General features: G+C 37.6%; 1 protein-coding gene across 3 annotated transcripts; it reads right to left on the bottom strand.

The window, feature by feature from the left end:
• Window positions 1–1,807: 1,807 nt before the first annotated feature.
• Window positions 1,808–10,794, bottom strand: LOC107806620 (uncharacterized). 3 transcript variants are annotated; one of them, XM_016630806.2, is made up of 16 exons: window positions 10,640–10,794; window positions 10,407–10,489; window positions 9,601–9,691; window positions 9,383–9,509; window positions 9,113–9,296; window positions 8,795–8,939; window positions 8,622–8,712; window positions 7,813–7,871; window positions 7,660–7,737; window positions 6,041–6,124; window positions 5,264–5,403; window positions 4,532–4,660; window positions 3,904–3,976; window positions 2,806–2,891; window positions 2,454–2,538; window positions 1,808–2,366 (listed from the first exon to the last, which is right to left on the bottom strand). In XM_016630806.2, the coding sequence occupies exons 1-16, from the start codon at window positions 10,703–10,705 to the stop codon at window positions 2,349–2,351; spliced, it is 1,539 nt and encodes a 512-aa protein (XP_016486292.2). In that variant the 5' UTR covers window positions 10,706–10,794; the 3' UTR covers window positions 1,808–2,348. The 3 variants fall into 3 exon arrangements, 2 of the variants coding, with proteins under 2 accessions (XP_016486292.2, XP_016486291.2); XM_016630805.2 differs by having other exon boundaries at window positions 10,407–10,492; window positions 10,640–10,769; XR_012701173.1 differs by lacking the exon at window positions 3,904–3,976 and having other exon boundaries at window positions 10,407–10,492; window positions 10,640–10,770.
• Between the last annotated feature and the right edge of the window lie 4,375 nt (window positions 10,795–15,169).

The following is a 15,169-nucleotide window of genomic DNA, read 5'->3' as shown; positions in this document are numbered from 1 at the left end:
TGTGTTTTACAAAAAACCTTAAAAAGCTAGATTATATGAGTCTTGTACATAATGCACAAAAGCTGGGTGAGAAGCAAAAGTGAAAGGTGAGCCACATATAGCGACAAATTTGCTATATTTTCGCGATGTGTGTCATTATTATAGGAACGTTGTATACCGTTAATACTAGGGTTAAAGTATTGTTGGATATAATTAGAACCCTCGCCAGATCCAATAGGAGCGCAAGAACTACTGCTAGGATCCGGTATTTTCCCTGCATCTATTTGAACTTGTATCCATAAAACTTTATGTTTAGTTTTTAAGTGTTTCCTTAAACCCTCGGTCCACCTAATTTTCCACTGGTCTATGTGTAAATGATGATTTAAATTTTTTTACAAGTAGCAACTAAGGTTTCTTTATTGATATCAAACAAATTTCATACAAGTGATATTCTCTGACGTGTTGCCTTAACCTTACCCCTAACAGGAGATATAATGAGAGGTAAAGCTCCAAACCGGGATTGAATCTGAGTTGGAGCTTCTGATACTAGACTAGTGGGTGTTTCTTTTAATTCATCTTCTTCATTTTCTTCTTCCTTATTAATACCAAAATCCTTGACAAATTGTCTTGCTAAATTTTTATGCTCTAGTGGCTCCTCCGAATTAATATCATAAAAATTGGGGGTTGGCTAAAGGAAGTTTCATCAACATGAGTCATATCCTCTATATGTTTCTAGTTTTAGAAAGAGAATTAGAATTACTACTGGTGGTGGCACCTTTACTATTTTTTAAATTATAAAATGGGTTGGGTATATGCCAAATACGTTTTTATCAGCCATAATTTATATACGAAAATTAAGAGATGAAACGACTGCGCCGTGATTAAATATTAAAACTTAAAGAATTTACCTAAATTCTTGCTCCAAATACTTGACGAATTAATTTAAAGCTTGAAACTTGCTCCAAATATTTGCCCAAATACTTGAAACTTAAAATTGTGAGAAAATAGAGAGAATAATATATATATATATATATATATATATATATATATATATATATATATATAAAAGAGAGAGAGAGAGAGAGAGATTTGTGGGGAAAATTGAATAAGAATGAAGGTATATATAGTTAAAATTAGGGCCAAAATATAATTTAATAAATTTGAGGGTTAAAAAATAAAAAATTCAGGGGATAAGTGGTGTTTTGGGGGGTTGGGGCCAAATATAGCCATTTTTTGTTGTTGCCAACGGCTATTTTTGGAAATTTAGCTGTTGACCAACAACTATAAATGTTTTTCAAAAACGACGAGCTGCCGGACCAAGACCGGACCACAACGAAGCAATAACCGGACCGGGCTGCTGGCACCAAACGGGGTCCCGTCCCACATCCCTTTACCCCCATTCCCCGTCCCCCTAAACTCTAACGGAGCGGGGTTAAACTCTTGCCCAGTCAAATGCGACCACATAAAATGGAACAAAGGGAGTATGTATTATCCCATTAGAATAAGCTGTTAAACTTCTTTTTTTTTTGGATCCGCAAAATATAGACTTTTTATGTTTACTTCTTCCTACAAAAATCAAAAATTAAAATGACCATGTGTCGCAGTATATATTAGAGAATACTGTGTTTTCAATTTTACTTCTTTCATTATGATTAGCTGTTCTCCATAACATTTCCAAATGCATCGCTGGATTGAGATCCCCAGGTTTGACAAGATAATCTGCTCTCTTTTCAATCACAAGGAAAGATTATAAATTTGAGAGTGAAAATTAAGATAACTGCTCAAAAGAAACCAAAACATCTCAACCATCGTGAAGAAAGCCAGCTGATAAACAAGATATTGGTGACTGGATGAGCAATCCTATAGCAACAAATAATGACACAGTTGGAGTTTCATGTTTTACAGAACAAAGCATAAGATGACACATTGGAAGTAACAGATAATATCGAGTAGTGACCATCTAGGATGACACTTTCTTTTTACAAATGATGGTATCCGTGCCAGCTTGCGTAAATCTCAATTATTTCATTGGGTACCTGCTAACTCCTACAAGCACATGCACCGAGTAGCTCTATCAACTAAGACTTAGGCGGTTGGGAAGAAATCACATAGCGTTTTTTTGCCTAAGATCACACTTTCTAATCAAGCACAAAACACCTGTCCCTCCAGAAGAAAAAAAGGCACTAGGCCACCTTTCTAGGAAAGGATTAAGAGGACGATTAACCACTAATAGCTTTACCTAAACTGATACATACTACAGAGTACCATTTATATAGAACAATTGAATCTGTGATCCGGACATTTCAAACCTGTATAAATCTTTCATATTATACTTAACAGTGTCAAGATTTTCTCCTAATCCTTCTGATTTACTCCTTCAATTCATTCTGTGGCAGAAAAATAGCCTCGTGTTAGAGAGATAGCTATCTATCTGAGTTCTACATCTCAGTAGCAGCTTTAGGGAAATAACATACCTCAGTGTAGCTTCTGAAATCAGAAGAAGCTTCGATGTGCCCTTCATTCATATATGACTGAGCAGTATCTTCAATGTTGTCCAACCTGAAATGCTTTTCTATCAATATCTTAATTACCTAGTCATTTCAGGTTCCAATCATAAACCAGTACAGTTTCAGTAAGTCACTGTTCCAAGAATAGTTGAATCATTCATGTTAATCAGTATTCAGGAAAATGCTTGTCAAGCTGGAATAACAGAAATAATGCACTCAAAGATTGATAATCAGATGTCTAAACACAGAATGTGTTTTAACATCACAAACCGCAGACTGTAGAATTGAAAGAAAAAGATTGTTCAGGGCAACATAATACCTGTAGATGTAATTTACCATTATGCCTTCACTTTGAGCAAGGCCCTTTTGTGACCGATCAGCCATCCAGTTTAGCCTTCCAATCATCTAAAATTGATATTCTAAGTTATAAAAGGGAGGAATACTGAGAATACTAATGCAGAGGGACTCTGCTGAGCTTTTCTCACTCCATGCACAAAAAGGGAAAAAGAATAGATCCACATCTCAGGCATATATAGTAACATCCACTTCAACAGAGCAGGATGATTATCCAATAATATATAGGAAAAGAAAACTAGAAAGCAATTTAAACAAAAATATGCATGCAAACTTCTAAAAAAGAACAACATATCGAATCTTAATCCTATTATAGGATTTGAATGGAAAAGAAGTCAGTTTGCACAGATTTGGTTTTGTGAGCTCTAGCTAATTCCTGATACTAACATGCATACACATCTGGTTATCAGCAATCCTTATACTAGACATAGAAGCCCACGTACTCAGCAAGTTCTAATAATCCAACAAAGTAATGCCCTTCGGATGTTTCTCTCTTGTCATAATTAGGTTTCACTGTTTCAGTTCTTATGCTTGCAAAACACCTCAAGATTGCATGCAGACAAATGTTGTTGTGTTTGGTCTATTAAAGCTTCAACTTAGTAGAGCATTACTTATTAGTGCATTCATTTAGATTTTGTCCCAAGGTCCCAAGCATAGACATTCTTTACATGGAAATTTTCTTTCCACAAATGTTCAGGTGAAAATGGGTTCTCGGGATCTCGGAAAAGCTGAATGTCAAGGAAAAGTTTAAAATTCAGATAGTATTTATAAATTAGTCCTCTATCCTAATACATAATCAGAGAGGAATTCTGATAACTGTCTCAATGAAAATCATGTGAAAGAAGTTACTGACCCTTCCCAGCAGTAGTTTAGAGAGGAATAAACAAAATCCATTTGGTTTATCCTTTGGATAGTAGTTAAAAGTCTTCTCTCTTGTTGGCTCTTAACTTTAATATTAAGCAAAAAGTGGTTTCTTTTTTTATTCAAGCACCTAAAAATTTTATTCACAGAGAAGAAACCAAAGTAGAAAGTGAATTTGCAGAACATGGACCGCTTGGCATACCGCTCCATTTTGTAAGTGGAAATTTGCAACCGAATCTAGAGCTTTTCCTCTCTTCTTTTCTTTCAATAGGTACCTGTTCCAATCGAAGAAGTAACAATATGGAAACTCAACAACAACAACAACAACAACAACAACAACCCAGTATAATCCCACTAGTGGGGTCTGGGGAGGGTAGTGTGTACGTAGACCTTACCCCTACCCTGGGGTAGAGAGGCTGTTTCCAAATGACCCTCAGCATCCTTCCCTCCAAGAACTCCCCACCTTGCTCTTGGGGTGACTCGAACTCACAACCTCTTGGTTGGAAGTGGAGGGTGCTTACCATCAGAGCAACCCACCTTGTCGAAACCGTGGAAACTCAATGTATGATATTATCTCAATACCGTAAACTTTCACATGATAGAAATGCATGTCAACTTCACACTATACAGCTGTACAGCCATAAATGCAACAGACTTTTAATCACTGTGAAACAGATAATCTTGACATAAAAGAAACATCTTGTTTGAAGGAGAAAGTTTTTACAATCACATTGCCTTAATATCACCACCAGGAAACCAAACAAGCAAGGAAGACAACTCATGTCTAAATGGAGGATTTCTAAAGCTTCCAATATTTAGCTTTAGCATACCTGGCACAAAGTCGCATCATAGGGGTTCTCAACGCAGATACCAGATTAGGTGAATTGGTCCACTCATGGTTCTTTGATGTCAATAAATTCCACATTACTTCAGTACCACTGCTTCCCATATCAGAACCTCTGCAAGAAAAGATAGATCATTAGGAGAACAGAAAATTGTTACTTGATAAGTTACGACAACAATCTCAGGGAACAACAAAAGCACAAATGTGTTTTAACTTTGAAGAAAGTTTGCTATATTTTAGAATGAAGTATCTACTAGATATGAAGTTACTCCTTTTATATTTGTTCTCTGTCTGAAGAAAAATATGCAATAGTAATATGCTCCACTTAATTTTATGAATGAATTATCCTGGAACGGACTTTGCATGGTCCAATCATTGCGATCGTACACCATGCTGACAGTTACCCAGGAAACAGGGTAGAACACATTCTGTTGCTTGGATTTTCGGGAATGTGTTCTACCCTGTTTCCTGGGTAACTGTCAGCATGGTGTACGATCGCAATGATTGGACCATGCAAAGTCCGTTCCAGGAGTAGAGGTAAGGTCTGCGTACACACTACCCTCCCCAGACCCCACTTGTGGGATTCCACTGGGTTGTTGTTGTTGTTGATTTTACTAAATAGGAGAGCGATAAATCCCATGCCGTTGGTTCCCAGAATTAAAATTAATATTCCTCTCTACATTCTCAAGCCAGAAAATGCTATAAAACACACACTTACCCTGATGCATCCATAAGTGCTTTTTCTTCTTCTGGTCTAAGCAAATTTTCTTTGAAGGCAGAACCAGACATCTCTGATGAAGCCAACTTTGATAAGAGCCATTGCCTATAACCAGGGATAGGACTAAGAGTAGCGAATACCTGTAGACCAGTTCTGTATATCATTTTCACAGGAAACCTTACATGTGAGAAATGGTGCAGCAAAGAACTAAAAGTTTCATTATGAAACCTAAAAACACCAGAAATTCATCCATATAAATTTAACATTTAAAGTTATAGACTGAAGTGCTGTGGAAGTTGAGGACTGGATCTTGTTAAAGTAGGACAAGTTAAACACCATTGAAGATGCCAGAAGTAAAGACTTGAGTTTGTCTGGTTTACAAACAAAAGCTTCCTCGAAGAAACAAGCAGTTCATCCAAGACATAGCTGCAGAATATTTCATTGAAAGCACTAGTAGTAGACTATCCCTTAATATGAAATTAATTGCTAAACACAAAGATCAATACATAACAAAGTCTTCACAGCTCATTTAAACTCTTCATGCCAAATACCTTCACAGAAAATTATCTATATTCTCTAAATTAGCAATTCCACTAAAATTGTATTCCCCTTGCAGGGTTTGGAACTTGCACCTCAAGAAGACAGAATTGGTAGAAGTAATTTAAAGAGTTCTACAAACACATCCGCTTTTCAACATTTTAACTCCAACTCACAGTGGAAGTTTACATAGTAGTCGCTCAAAAACCCAGACCATTTGATGAAAATACCATAACTTACAGAGACATTGGGCATATCATTTTTCACCACATCAACCACACGTTTGATAAGAAACTTCCCCAGGTTGACTCCTGATAAGCCAGGCTGCATGTTTAAAAGAATAAAATACTCTCTTAGACGAAGGATCAAAACAATAGCAAGAATATGAGGAAGAAGAAAATAGGAAATTGGGCATGCCAATACTAAATCAGTTTAAATCACTGTTCATTTTTCTCAGTGAACAAAGAATGTAGAAATAATCAAAGTGCCAAGAGTAGATTGAAGTCGAGGTTCTCTTCCTCAAATGGTGCAAATGAAAGAAAAGATGCTCTCCTGAAGATCTCAGTCAGATGTGTGTAGAAATTGCATTTAACAGTTAAAGTAGAATTCTTATACTTCCTTTTCCTCTTCCAGCGAGCATCATATATTTGATTATGCTGCCTAAAGAAAAAGACAATTTTCTTACTCAAAGACCAGAACTGAAGAACAGTATACTTCTCATTTTCCGGATAAATAGGGAACTACATGTCTCTATCTTTCTAAAAGGAGGAAACAATTTTCTCCATCCCAGCAGCGAGAGGTGCAAAAGGTTGCATGTATCAGTTCCCTTAGCGACGACAACAAATTCTAGTTTTGCTTGCTAAGAAAAAGTAAGTTGCATATTTTCTGGTCTTGCATCATTTATAAGTCAACATTTACAGTTTGCAAAAATTGCTACCCAACTTTGGAAACAAGTTGTTTTCAGAAACAAAGTAGGAGTTGGCTTCCAAAAACAAGTTGAATCCCAAAGCACTTCCAATTGTACTTTTGGGCTGAATACGGGCCCTGCTTCTAGAAAGTGACCAAAAGATTTAGAATTGCACTTTCACCTTTGTTCTTTCTTTTTCTGCCACCCAGAATTTTCTTCCTTCAACAGAAAAGAATTATTAGTTCGGTAGCATATGTGTAACCAGGTTTAATCTATTTGCTTTCATCCATATAGAAACCTTGGAAAATGTCTAAGGGCTTTACGGGGAACTTTATCCTGAATAACAAACACAAATTCTAATCAAACCAAACGAACAAAAATCAAATAAAAAACCCGACCATTTTCTAATCCAAACGCAACCTTAGAAATATTTAAGTTTCTCACACACTGGGCGGGTGTCCGATACGGGTGCGGATCTAGAGTTCGGATCCTTCATGATCTAAATTTTAAGATTCGGGGGGTACGGATCCAGGTATGGATACGGGAGGATTCATCTAAAAATAATTCAAATATCTAAAAATAAAGTTATAAAAATATGTCTAAATTATGAGACATTATGTAAAAAACTTACAAGGCACTCCGAGAAGGAGAAAATATTAATTAAGAGGAGAATCCGAGAAGGAGATAAAAGGAAAGGACAAACATAGAAATTTCTATATACAACGTATTTTATTTTCTTCAATTTCACCCTAGCCTTTGTTTTGATTTTAGAAATCATTGTATTTGCCCCGAATTTCTCCGACGATTTGGACAAAGTACCCAAAATCGGTTGACCTCCAATACGGATCCCACACCCACGTCTTGTCGACATGGGTGCAACACCGAAAGTGAAGAGTCCGAGCAACTTAGAGAAATATAGAGCTCTTCAAACTTAAGAAAGATGTCAACATACCTGAGTTGATGAAATAGAGTAAAAAATTGCACAAGAAGCCTCATGTTCAGAAATTGGAGGATAATCCCACAAGACCTCCTGCAATGATTAGAGAGTTGTTAATGGCAGCGAGCAGCAACAAAGTTAAACTAGAGTAATTCGAGACTTTTTCACCTGTATGGTCGCCGCCACATCCTTCATAAGTGCAACCTCAATAAAAATAAGTGGTTCACCTGAAAAAAAGAATCAAACATTAGGCTTGATACGGTTAATTAGCAGAATGAGAAGTAACAAGATGCTATGTTAGCAAGGATAGACAATTATGACGAGATCCGATTTAAGCAATGCTTCAGCCAGCCAAGCCATGAGAAATGTTGAACCCTATATGAAGACAAAACTCCAGTAATTTCTCGAACTAAGACAAACATTCTAGTACTTCTGGATCTAATCATAAAAGCCTTCGTGATGCTAGTCTTACTTTTATAAGAAAGTTGATTTTCTGTATGTATCTTGTACTGCACAAGTAAAATTCATCCGAACTTTTGAGTAATAAGGACAGGTTGACATATAAACATTCAACAGACCGCCTTAAGGCCAACTCTCCCAATTTTAGATACTATAAAATCTACACTTCAGGTTCTAGAAATAGTGCACCTCCTATGCTCTGCTTTAGAAAGTGATGCATAAATCTCCACCTGATTAATTTTGATCAGCATGACCAACAACAAGATCATATGCTGAATATTCTCTTAAGAGAGGATGCAAAGCCTTGATCTAGTAATTGCAGCATGTTCACTCTCATAAAGTGTCATTCCAATTATGAAACACATGGGAAACAACCTTGAAAACTTGTTTACCAGGAAGAGGAAAATGTTCTTCCACATAGACTACTGAATGAGATTTTTATTCACAAACACTGTGAACAATAGTAAACAGAAAAGTGAGTAGAGTTCAACTCCTTAACCAAGAAAGGGATTGCTAACCAGGTATTGCTGGATGGAAGTACCCAAAGCAGCGGCGACCTATTCCCAGCCTTCTTTTCAGATCTATAAGATTGCTTATTGGATGCACAGCCTAAGCACAAGAAAAATTTATACAAAAATGTAATGACAGAATATAATACATGAAAGGCAAAGAAGGAAGAAAAAAAAAGTACCTCATATGCAACAATTTTTTCCAACAAAGACGCAGGATCATCCCATGTAATATTGTGAAGCTCCAAATTAGCAGGACTGAGCCATGTAATCAGTTTCTCCTTTAAGTGGGAGTCTAATGCTCGCAGAGATGCTATATTTACGTCTCTGCAAATTCATTGAATAACCATTTATGAAGTCCCTGTTTCATAGGTATAAGTATTACAGAAAATTAAAAACAAATTTCCAATGAATCTGTAGATTTTCACTGTCTTATAATCAAGACAGTGTTTGCCCATAAAAAGCAAAGACAGATCACTTCATTTGGGACATAACATTACTCGAGAATACGAAGAATATCAGCTCGAATATCAGACAAGAACTTCAATCCCCCAGGATGTGTATTGAGCCGCTCGAAAAGAACTTCATGCATAGGCTTGAGAGCCTGCCTCAAATTCCGCTCAATCCGGTAGAAAGCAGATAAAGATCCTTCCTCTTCATGATCACCACTATCTTCAGCCTTATCTGCCAAAGCTCTAAACTTCTAAACCCAACTAACAAAATAAAAGTAACGAAGAAGACACACTCATAAGAATGAAAACAAGACCCACCGCTTGGGAGCTGAAGATCAAGGTGCTGCTTCATTAACTCGCGAACTTGGGTCCGATTGAGATCATACTCTTTGGCTAGTGAAAGAAGTATCTTATGACGATTTTCTGGGGAAAGGAAAAAGTATCCCTGCAAAGTTAACGTTCAACAATTACTAACTTGACAACTAACAAAGTATCAGTAGAAATAACTGATTATTTCGTGCTGTGGTGGAAATCACCTCTGAGAAGTCATCTAGAGCAACGTCTACAATTTCTGTCTTGTTTGTCGACATAGCTGAGTGCATTGACTCCCGTACTTGGGTGAACTCTCTGAAAGTTGAACCATTATAATTAATTCCGGCAGCAACATTGACGATAATAAGTTACAAGTCTTCCTTTTTCCTTTTTTATATCTCTGAGAATCTGACTATTCCGACCATAAATTTGATGGGTTTAATTTACACTGACATTTTCTCTATTCAGCCACTTAATACCAACTACAGGAAACTCTTACTCCCTCAGTACCCATTTTATGTGTCACACTTTCCTTTTAATTTGTCCCAAAAAGTATGACACACTTCTATATTTAGAAAAAACTTAACTTTAAACTTCCTATTTTACCCTTGATGAGATGATTTACGGCCACACAAATGCCTATGGCTTGTTTTAGACCTTAAGTTTCAAAAGTTTTTCTTTCTTTCTTAAACACACGACCGTAGTCAAACACCATCACATAAATGGGACAAAGGGAGATTTCCCAAAAAAGAAGTTATGTAACCTGTTAGACACTGATAAGGCAATATGCCGTTAATGCATAGAATTTAAATCATTAACTATTTACAAGGAAAGCTTGATCCTGACATTAACAAACAATTTAGACCAAAGGACTCCAGAAAACATAGAGATGAAATAGGTGCTTATCATATATACAATCAATTCAAGATACAATAAAGATTGTTTTCTACTGGATAAATTTCTCTCTTTTTTTTTCGGGGGAGGGGCGGGTTTAAAGTTGAGTAAACAAACAGATAAATGTATTAAAGACCTTTCTGGAAGAAGTGAAGCATCCGGAGAAGAAGAAACTTTATAACCTTCCGGTTGAGAGACTTGCATTTGATTCAATTTGCTCTGCTTTATATTCAATACCAAAGAAAAAGATTAAATAAAAAAAACACCATAAAAATGATGAATTGAATCAAATCCAACTAGGAAAAAAAAACAGGAACTAATTCGCGAAAATTGTGTGATAAAAGTGGAGGAGAGTGAAGTAAAGCTTACAGAGACAGGTGAAAGAGGCCGCATTTGGGTACGCATAAGAATGGCCAGACCTTTCTTGTTCATCATTCTACTTTTTCAGTTGACAAATACAAGTCATATTTGGTTTCTGTCTGTTTGATTCGTAGTATGAATTTTCTTGGTAGTAACCGAAAGAAATTCCCGGCAACGCCGAAACGACGGCGTTTGAAAAGTCATGGGCCAGAGTTGGCGGATCACCGTGTAGACCAGTTTGGGGTGAAATTAAAAAATAGCCAGATTTATAAGTGTGGTAATTGAAAAATAGCCACAGTTTCAAAAGTAATCAAAATTTAATCATTTTTATGTAAAGATCTAAACGAAAATACTGTTCAAAATCAGAAAAATATTCCAGCATAATATACTGGAGTTCCAGTATAATATACTGGAGTTCTAGTATAATATACTAGTCCAGCATAATATACTGGAGTTCTAGTATAATATACTAGACTTCCAGCATAATATACTGGAATTCCAGCATAATAAACTAGTCCAACATAATATGCTGAACGTTTATACATAGGTGCTCAAATCTCCAGTATATTATGCTGAAACTTTTCGTGTGTTGGAGTTCCAACATAATATACTAGAAGTTCATACACAAGTGTACCAATCTACAGTATATTATGCTGGAAATTTCCGTGTGTTGGAGTTCCAGCATAATATACTGGAAGTTCATACACAAGTGCACCAATCTCCAGTATATTATGCTGGAACTTTCCGTGTTGTAGCAAAATAGTGGCTATTTTTTAATGACTTTACAAACGTTGGCTATTTTTCAATTATCCGTCCGAAAACTGACTAGCTCCGTGCTATTTTCACACCAGTTTGCTTTAGCAAACAAATAGATAAGCCCAAATCTGTTAGCCAATCGAACGTTGAACATGGCTCTCAAGCTCAATTGAGCTCGGCTACATTAAACGAAATTACACCTAATGACCTTGAAAATAGTTACTCTTGATTTTGACCCCGCTTGGTCAAACCTTTAAGGTCAAAAGTCAAAAGTGTTGCTCATATGGCAAGCGAGAGCAACACTTATTAAAGTTCTGCCCTTGAGGCAAGCCGGATAAAGAATCAATAGTGGCACTAAAGTGTCATATTTCTGGTGAAAATGACACAAGATAGCCACTTTTAAGCATGATGTTTAAAATATATCCACAGTTTACAATATATTTAAAGAGTAGCCAATTCGCTCAAACTTCAGGACACGACGTCCCAAAGTTTAAACCTCAAAGTTCAAACTTCAGGACATTGTGTCCCAAAGTTCGAAAGTTGTGTCCAGAAATTTGAATCTTGTGTCGTGAATTTTAAATTAACAGTTAAAAAATTCAGGACATTTAATCCTGAATTTCAAATTAACAGCTCAAAAATTCAGGATGCTTAGTCCTGAAGTTTGGGTGAATTGGCTAAACTTTAAATACATTATAAATTATGAATATATTTTAAATAGCAGGCTTAAAAGTGGCTACTAATGCACTTCTCCCCATATTTCTATTATCCACCCGCTACATTACTGCCTTTATTAAGGAAACCATGAGTGGCTCAATTCATAAATTGAAGTGGTAAAAATGAGCCACTTTTAGGAGGTGTTAATTGGAACAAAACCAGCATACGAAGTAGTTGAAAAATAGCTAGAGCTTAAAAACGGGCAAAATAGTTGAAACATAGCCACGAGAACTTTAGAAATTCTCTTTGGAGTTTGAACTGTAGCAAGTGACACCAATACAGTGAGTTTAAAACTTATACAAGTTGAACTGTTGGAAGTCAAACTCCAAGAATGTATCATGAATTTCAAACTTCTGCAAGTAAAACTCCAGGATTGTAAGTGAAACTTCAGAACAATATCCTAGAGTCCTTCGAAAATTTCCTGAACTTCTATTACCATTCAAAATAACTTTAGGTATTCATTTGAACATCGTTCTCATAAAGAAACCCAAAGTTGATATTGTTAAGAGGTTGTAGCTATTGCTTTTGCCAACCGGCGAATGTGTTAAAATATCATCTTCGAGGGCCACACGACATAGATATACAGCAGATCCCAGTAAAGAGAGTTGAGGTCGTAGAAATATTGTACTAGTTCGATTTATACAATCAGCTGTATTATTGAACTTAATGTTTTACCCTAAAAATCGAGTAACAATTAAACTTGTAACGTGATTTTAAGGATTCGCGATTTTGCTCAATACTAATTGATTAACTTACAGATAAACGATGCAAATTGACAAGAATGTAAAACAAACCAATATTTGGACAATGCTCTCAAGCTGATGAACCCACGAGAATAATGAAGTAAGAACAATTTAAAGAACAGTAAGTTGATAAACCGAAGCAAGAGATATTATATTGCCTTGATATTCGTGAATGTAAGATGCTTACAAATGATGGGGACTCCCCTCTATATACTAGAAGATTCCTAAGTATGGTACAATTCTAATTACGAAAATAAATCACATGATTGGTACCAATAACCGCTCTTGATTTGATCTGTTCCGGGTTTCTGCCGTGATCTTCGACCGGTTACGGATATCTCGTCATTCTGTTATTATGCTCCCCTCGAATTCGGTCATACTTGGTCTCGATTGTTGCTGGCCTCGGTCTCAACGTACACTTCGATCTTTAGGCTCGATGTCTCATCTTCGAGCTCGAGTCTGATTTATTACGAGGCTACCCCCGATGCAACTCCCTTGTCTAGATCAAACAGCAAAATCGGGTCCCGATTTTGACCGTATATAGATAGTCCTCTCGTTTCTTGGAGTGTAACTAGAAGAAACGAACTGAGCCTTCGATTTAGTACCTCGACCAATTATGATGTCACATTCGTGACGTAAGCGACGGAGGCGACCGAAGCGTCGCGTCTACACAGTTCTCAAGACCGTTAGTTAGTAACAGCTGACGGTCGGCCACCAGTGTTTTCAAACCGTCATAGCAGATATTATAAATAGACCATCTTCGTAACTTTCACAAACTTTACTTTCAAAATTTCCCCTAATCTTCAAAAACTCTTTTACTCCCTTCAAGCTTATCAATTCTTCCGGTTCTTCAAACCACGTTGGCCAATCTTTTAAAACAACAAGTTTCGTCTTCTTCTTTCTTTTTCCTCATATAACAATGGCGAAAACATCAAAATTCGTTCCTCAGAAGGGAAAAGCTTCATCATCGCGGTCGGTCGGTGATAAAACGTCGGTGGAGCCACGCATCGAAGAGTGAGTTCCCGGGTCATGCGACCTTACTTCCGATTTTAAAGTTGAAAAATCCTCTTCGGTTCCTGGCCGATGTGAGCCCATGTCGAGATATATATGCTCGATAACTGAAGGCGATTTCGAGTAGGTAAAATAAGATTGCCACTGGGAAAACAAAGAAGTGGTAGTTCCTACCCCCGAAGAGGATATCACCACTCATGTGAAAGAGTTTTTAAGTGTTTACACTTACCCTTTCACACTGGGTCTGGTCGATCCCGTTATAATAGACTTTTGCCGACAATACTACATAACCCTAGGCGAAATCCACCCCTCTCTTTGGCGCATCGTTATTTTGCTCTGATTCTTCGTGAGCAAGGTCGAAGGGATATCTTTCACCCTCGATCATCTCATTAGACTATACAGGCCCCGTCTCTATCGAGACGGATTAGTAAGGCTTCAGCACCGAGCCACAAAGGTGTTGTCCTCGAGCATAGACGAGGATAAAGATCGAGGATGGATGGGCCGGTTTGTCCGAGTCCGTACTTCTGACATAATCCCGGCCGAGAAGATGTCATTCCCCGAGGAATGGAACATGAAGCGTAAGTACAAACCCACCAACAACTTTTGTTGATTGTTTTGCTTCCTTTATCTTTTCTCATCTATATCCTTCCTTATGGTGCATCGGTCTATTGGGTGCTCGGTGCGATCTCGAACCTTGCAGGTTGGGTTTGGAAATTGGCCTCGACTTCCTCGTACGCTGAGCGCTCGTGGCGCAATTTGGCCGGGGGCCGATGGGAGGCCAAAAATCACAGTAAGTTTCTCTATCTGTGTTTGATGCCTTCCTGTGAAATGCTTCGTTTTCACTTGATTTCCTCCCATACAGGTCTTGGGGACAAAGTCGTCATGAGGCCACTTTCATCTGGGGAATGGGAGGTCCCGAAACCGGCTGAGGATAAGAAGAGGAGAAGGGCCTCGCCTTATGATTTTCCAAAGCCTAAGAATAACAAGGCTCATAAGTCGAAGAATGACTCCGCAACCCAAAAACTATGAGGTGAAGAAGAGGAGGGAGAAGATGCTGACAGTGTGTTGGTGGCTCAAAAGAGGGGAAGTGTCGAAGCTTCGAATCCAGCTGAGTCGGTGATGGTCGAGAAGGTATCGGAAGATGGTCTGAGCAAAGTCCTCGAATCATCGGGGGCTGATGACGTCTCCCGTCGTGACGAACAATCGGCGGGCGTGCCTGAAGAGTCCGGTTCCGAGGCACTTCGAAAAGGAGAGAGTGTCCCAAGTGACTTACTTGGGGCAATCATTATTGATGATTCGCCGCCCAGCCCCACAT

The sequence above is a fragment of the Nicotiana tabacum genome, chromosome 17 (genome assembly GCF_000715075.1).
Source record: "Nicotiana tabacum cultivar K326 chromosome 17, ASM71507v2, whole genome shotgun sequence".
Lineage (NCBI taxonomy): Eukaryota > Viridiplantae > Streptophyta > Magnoliopsida > Solanales > Solanaceae > Nicotiana > Nicotiana tabacum.
The sequence above is the reverse complement of the archived record's forward strand: the minus strand, read 5'-3'. Positions and strand labels throughout refer to the sequence as shown.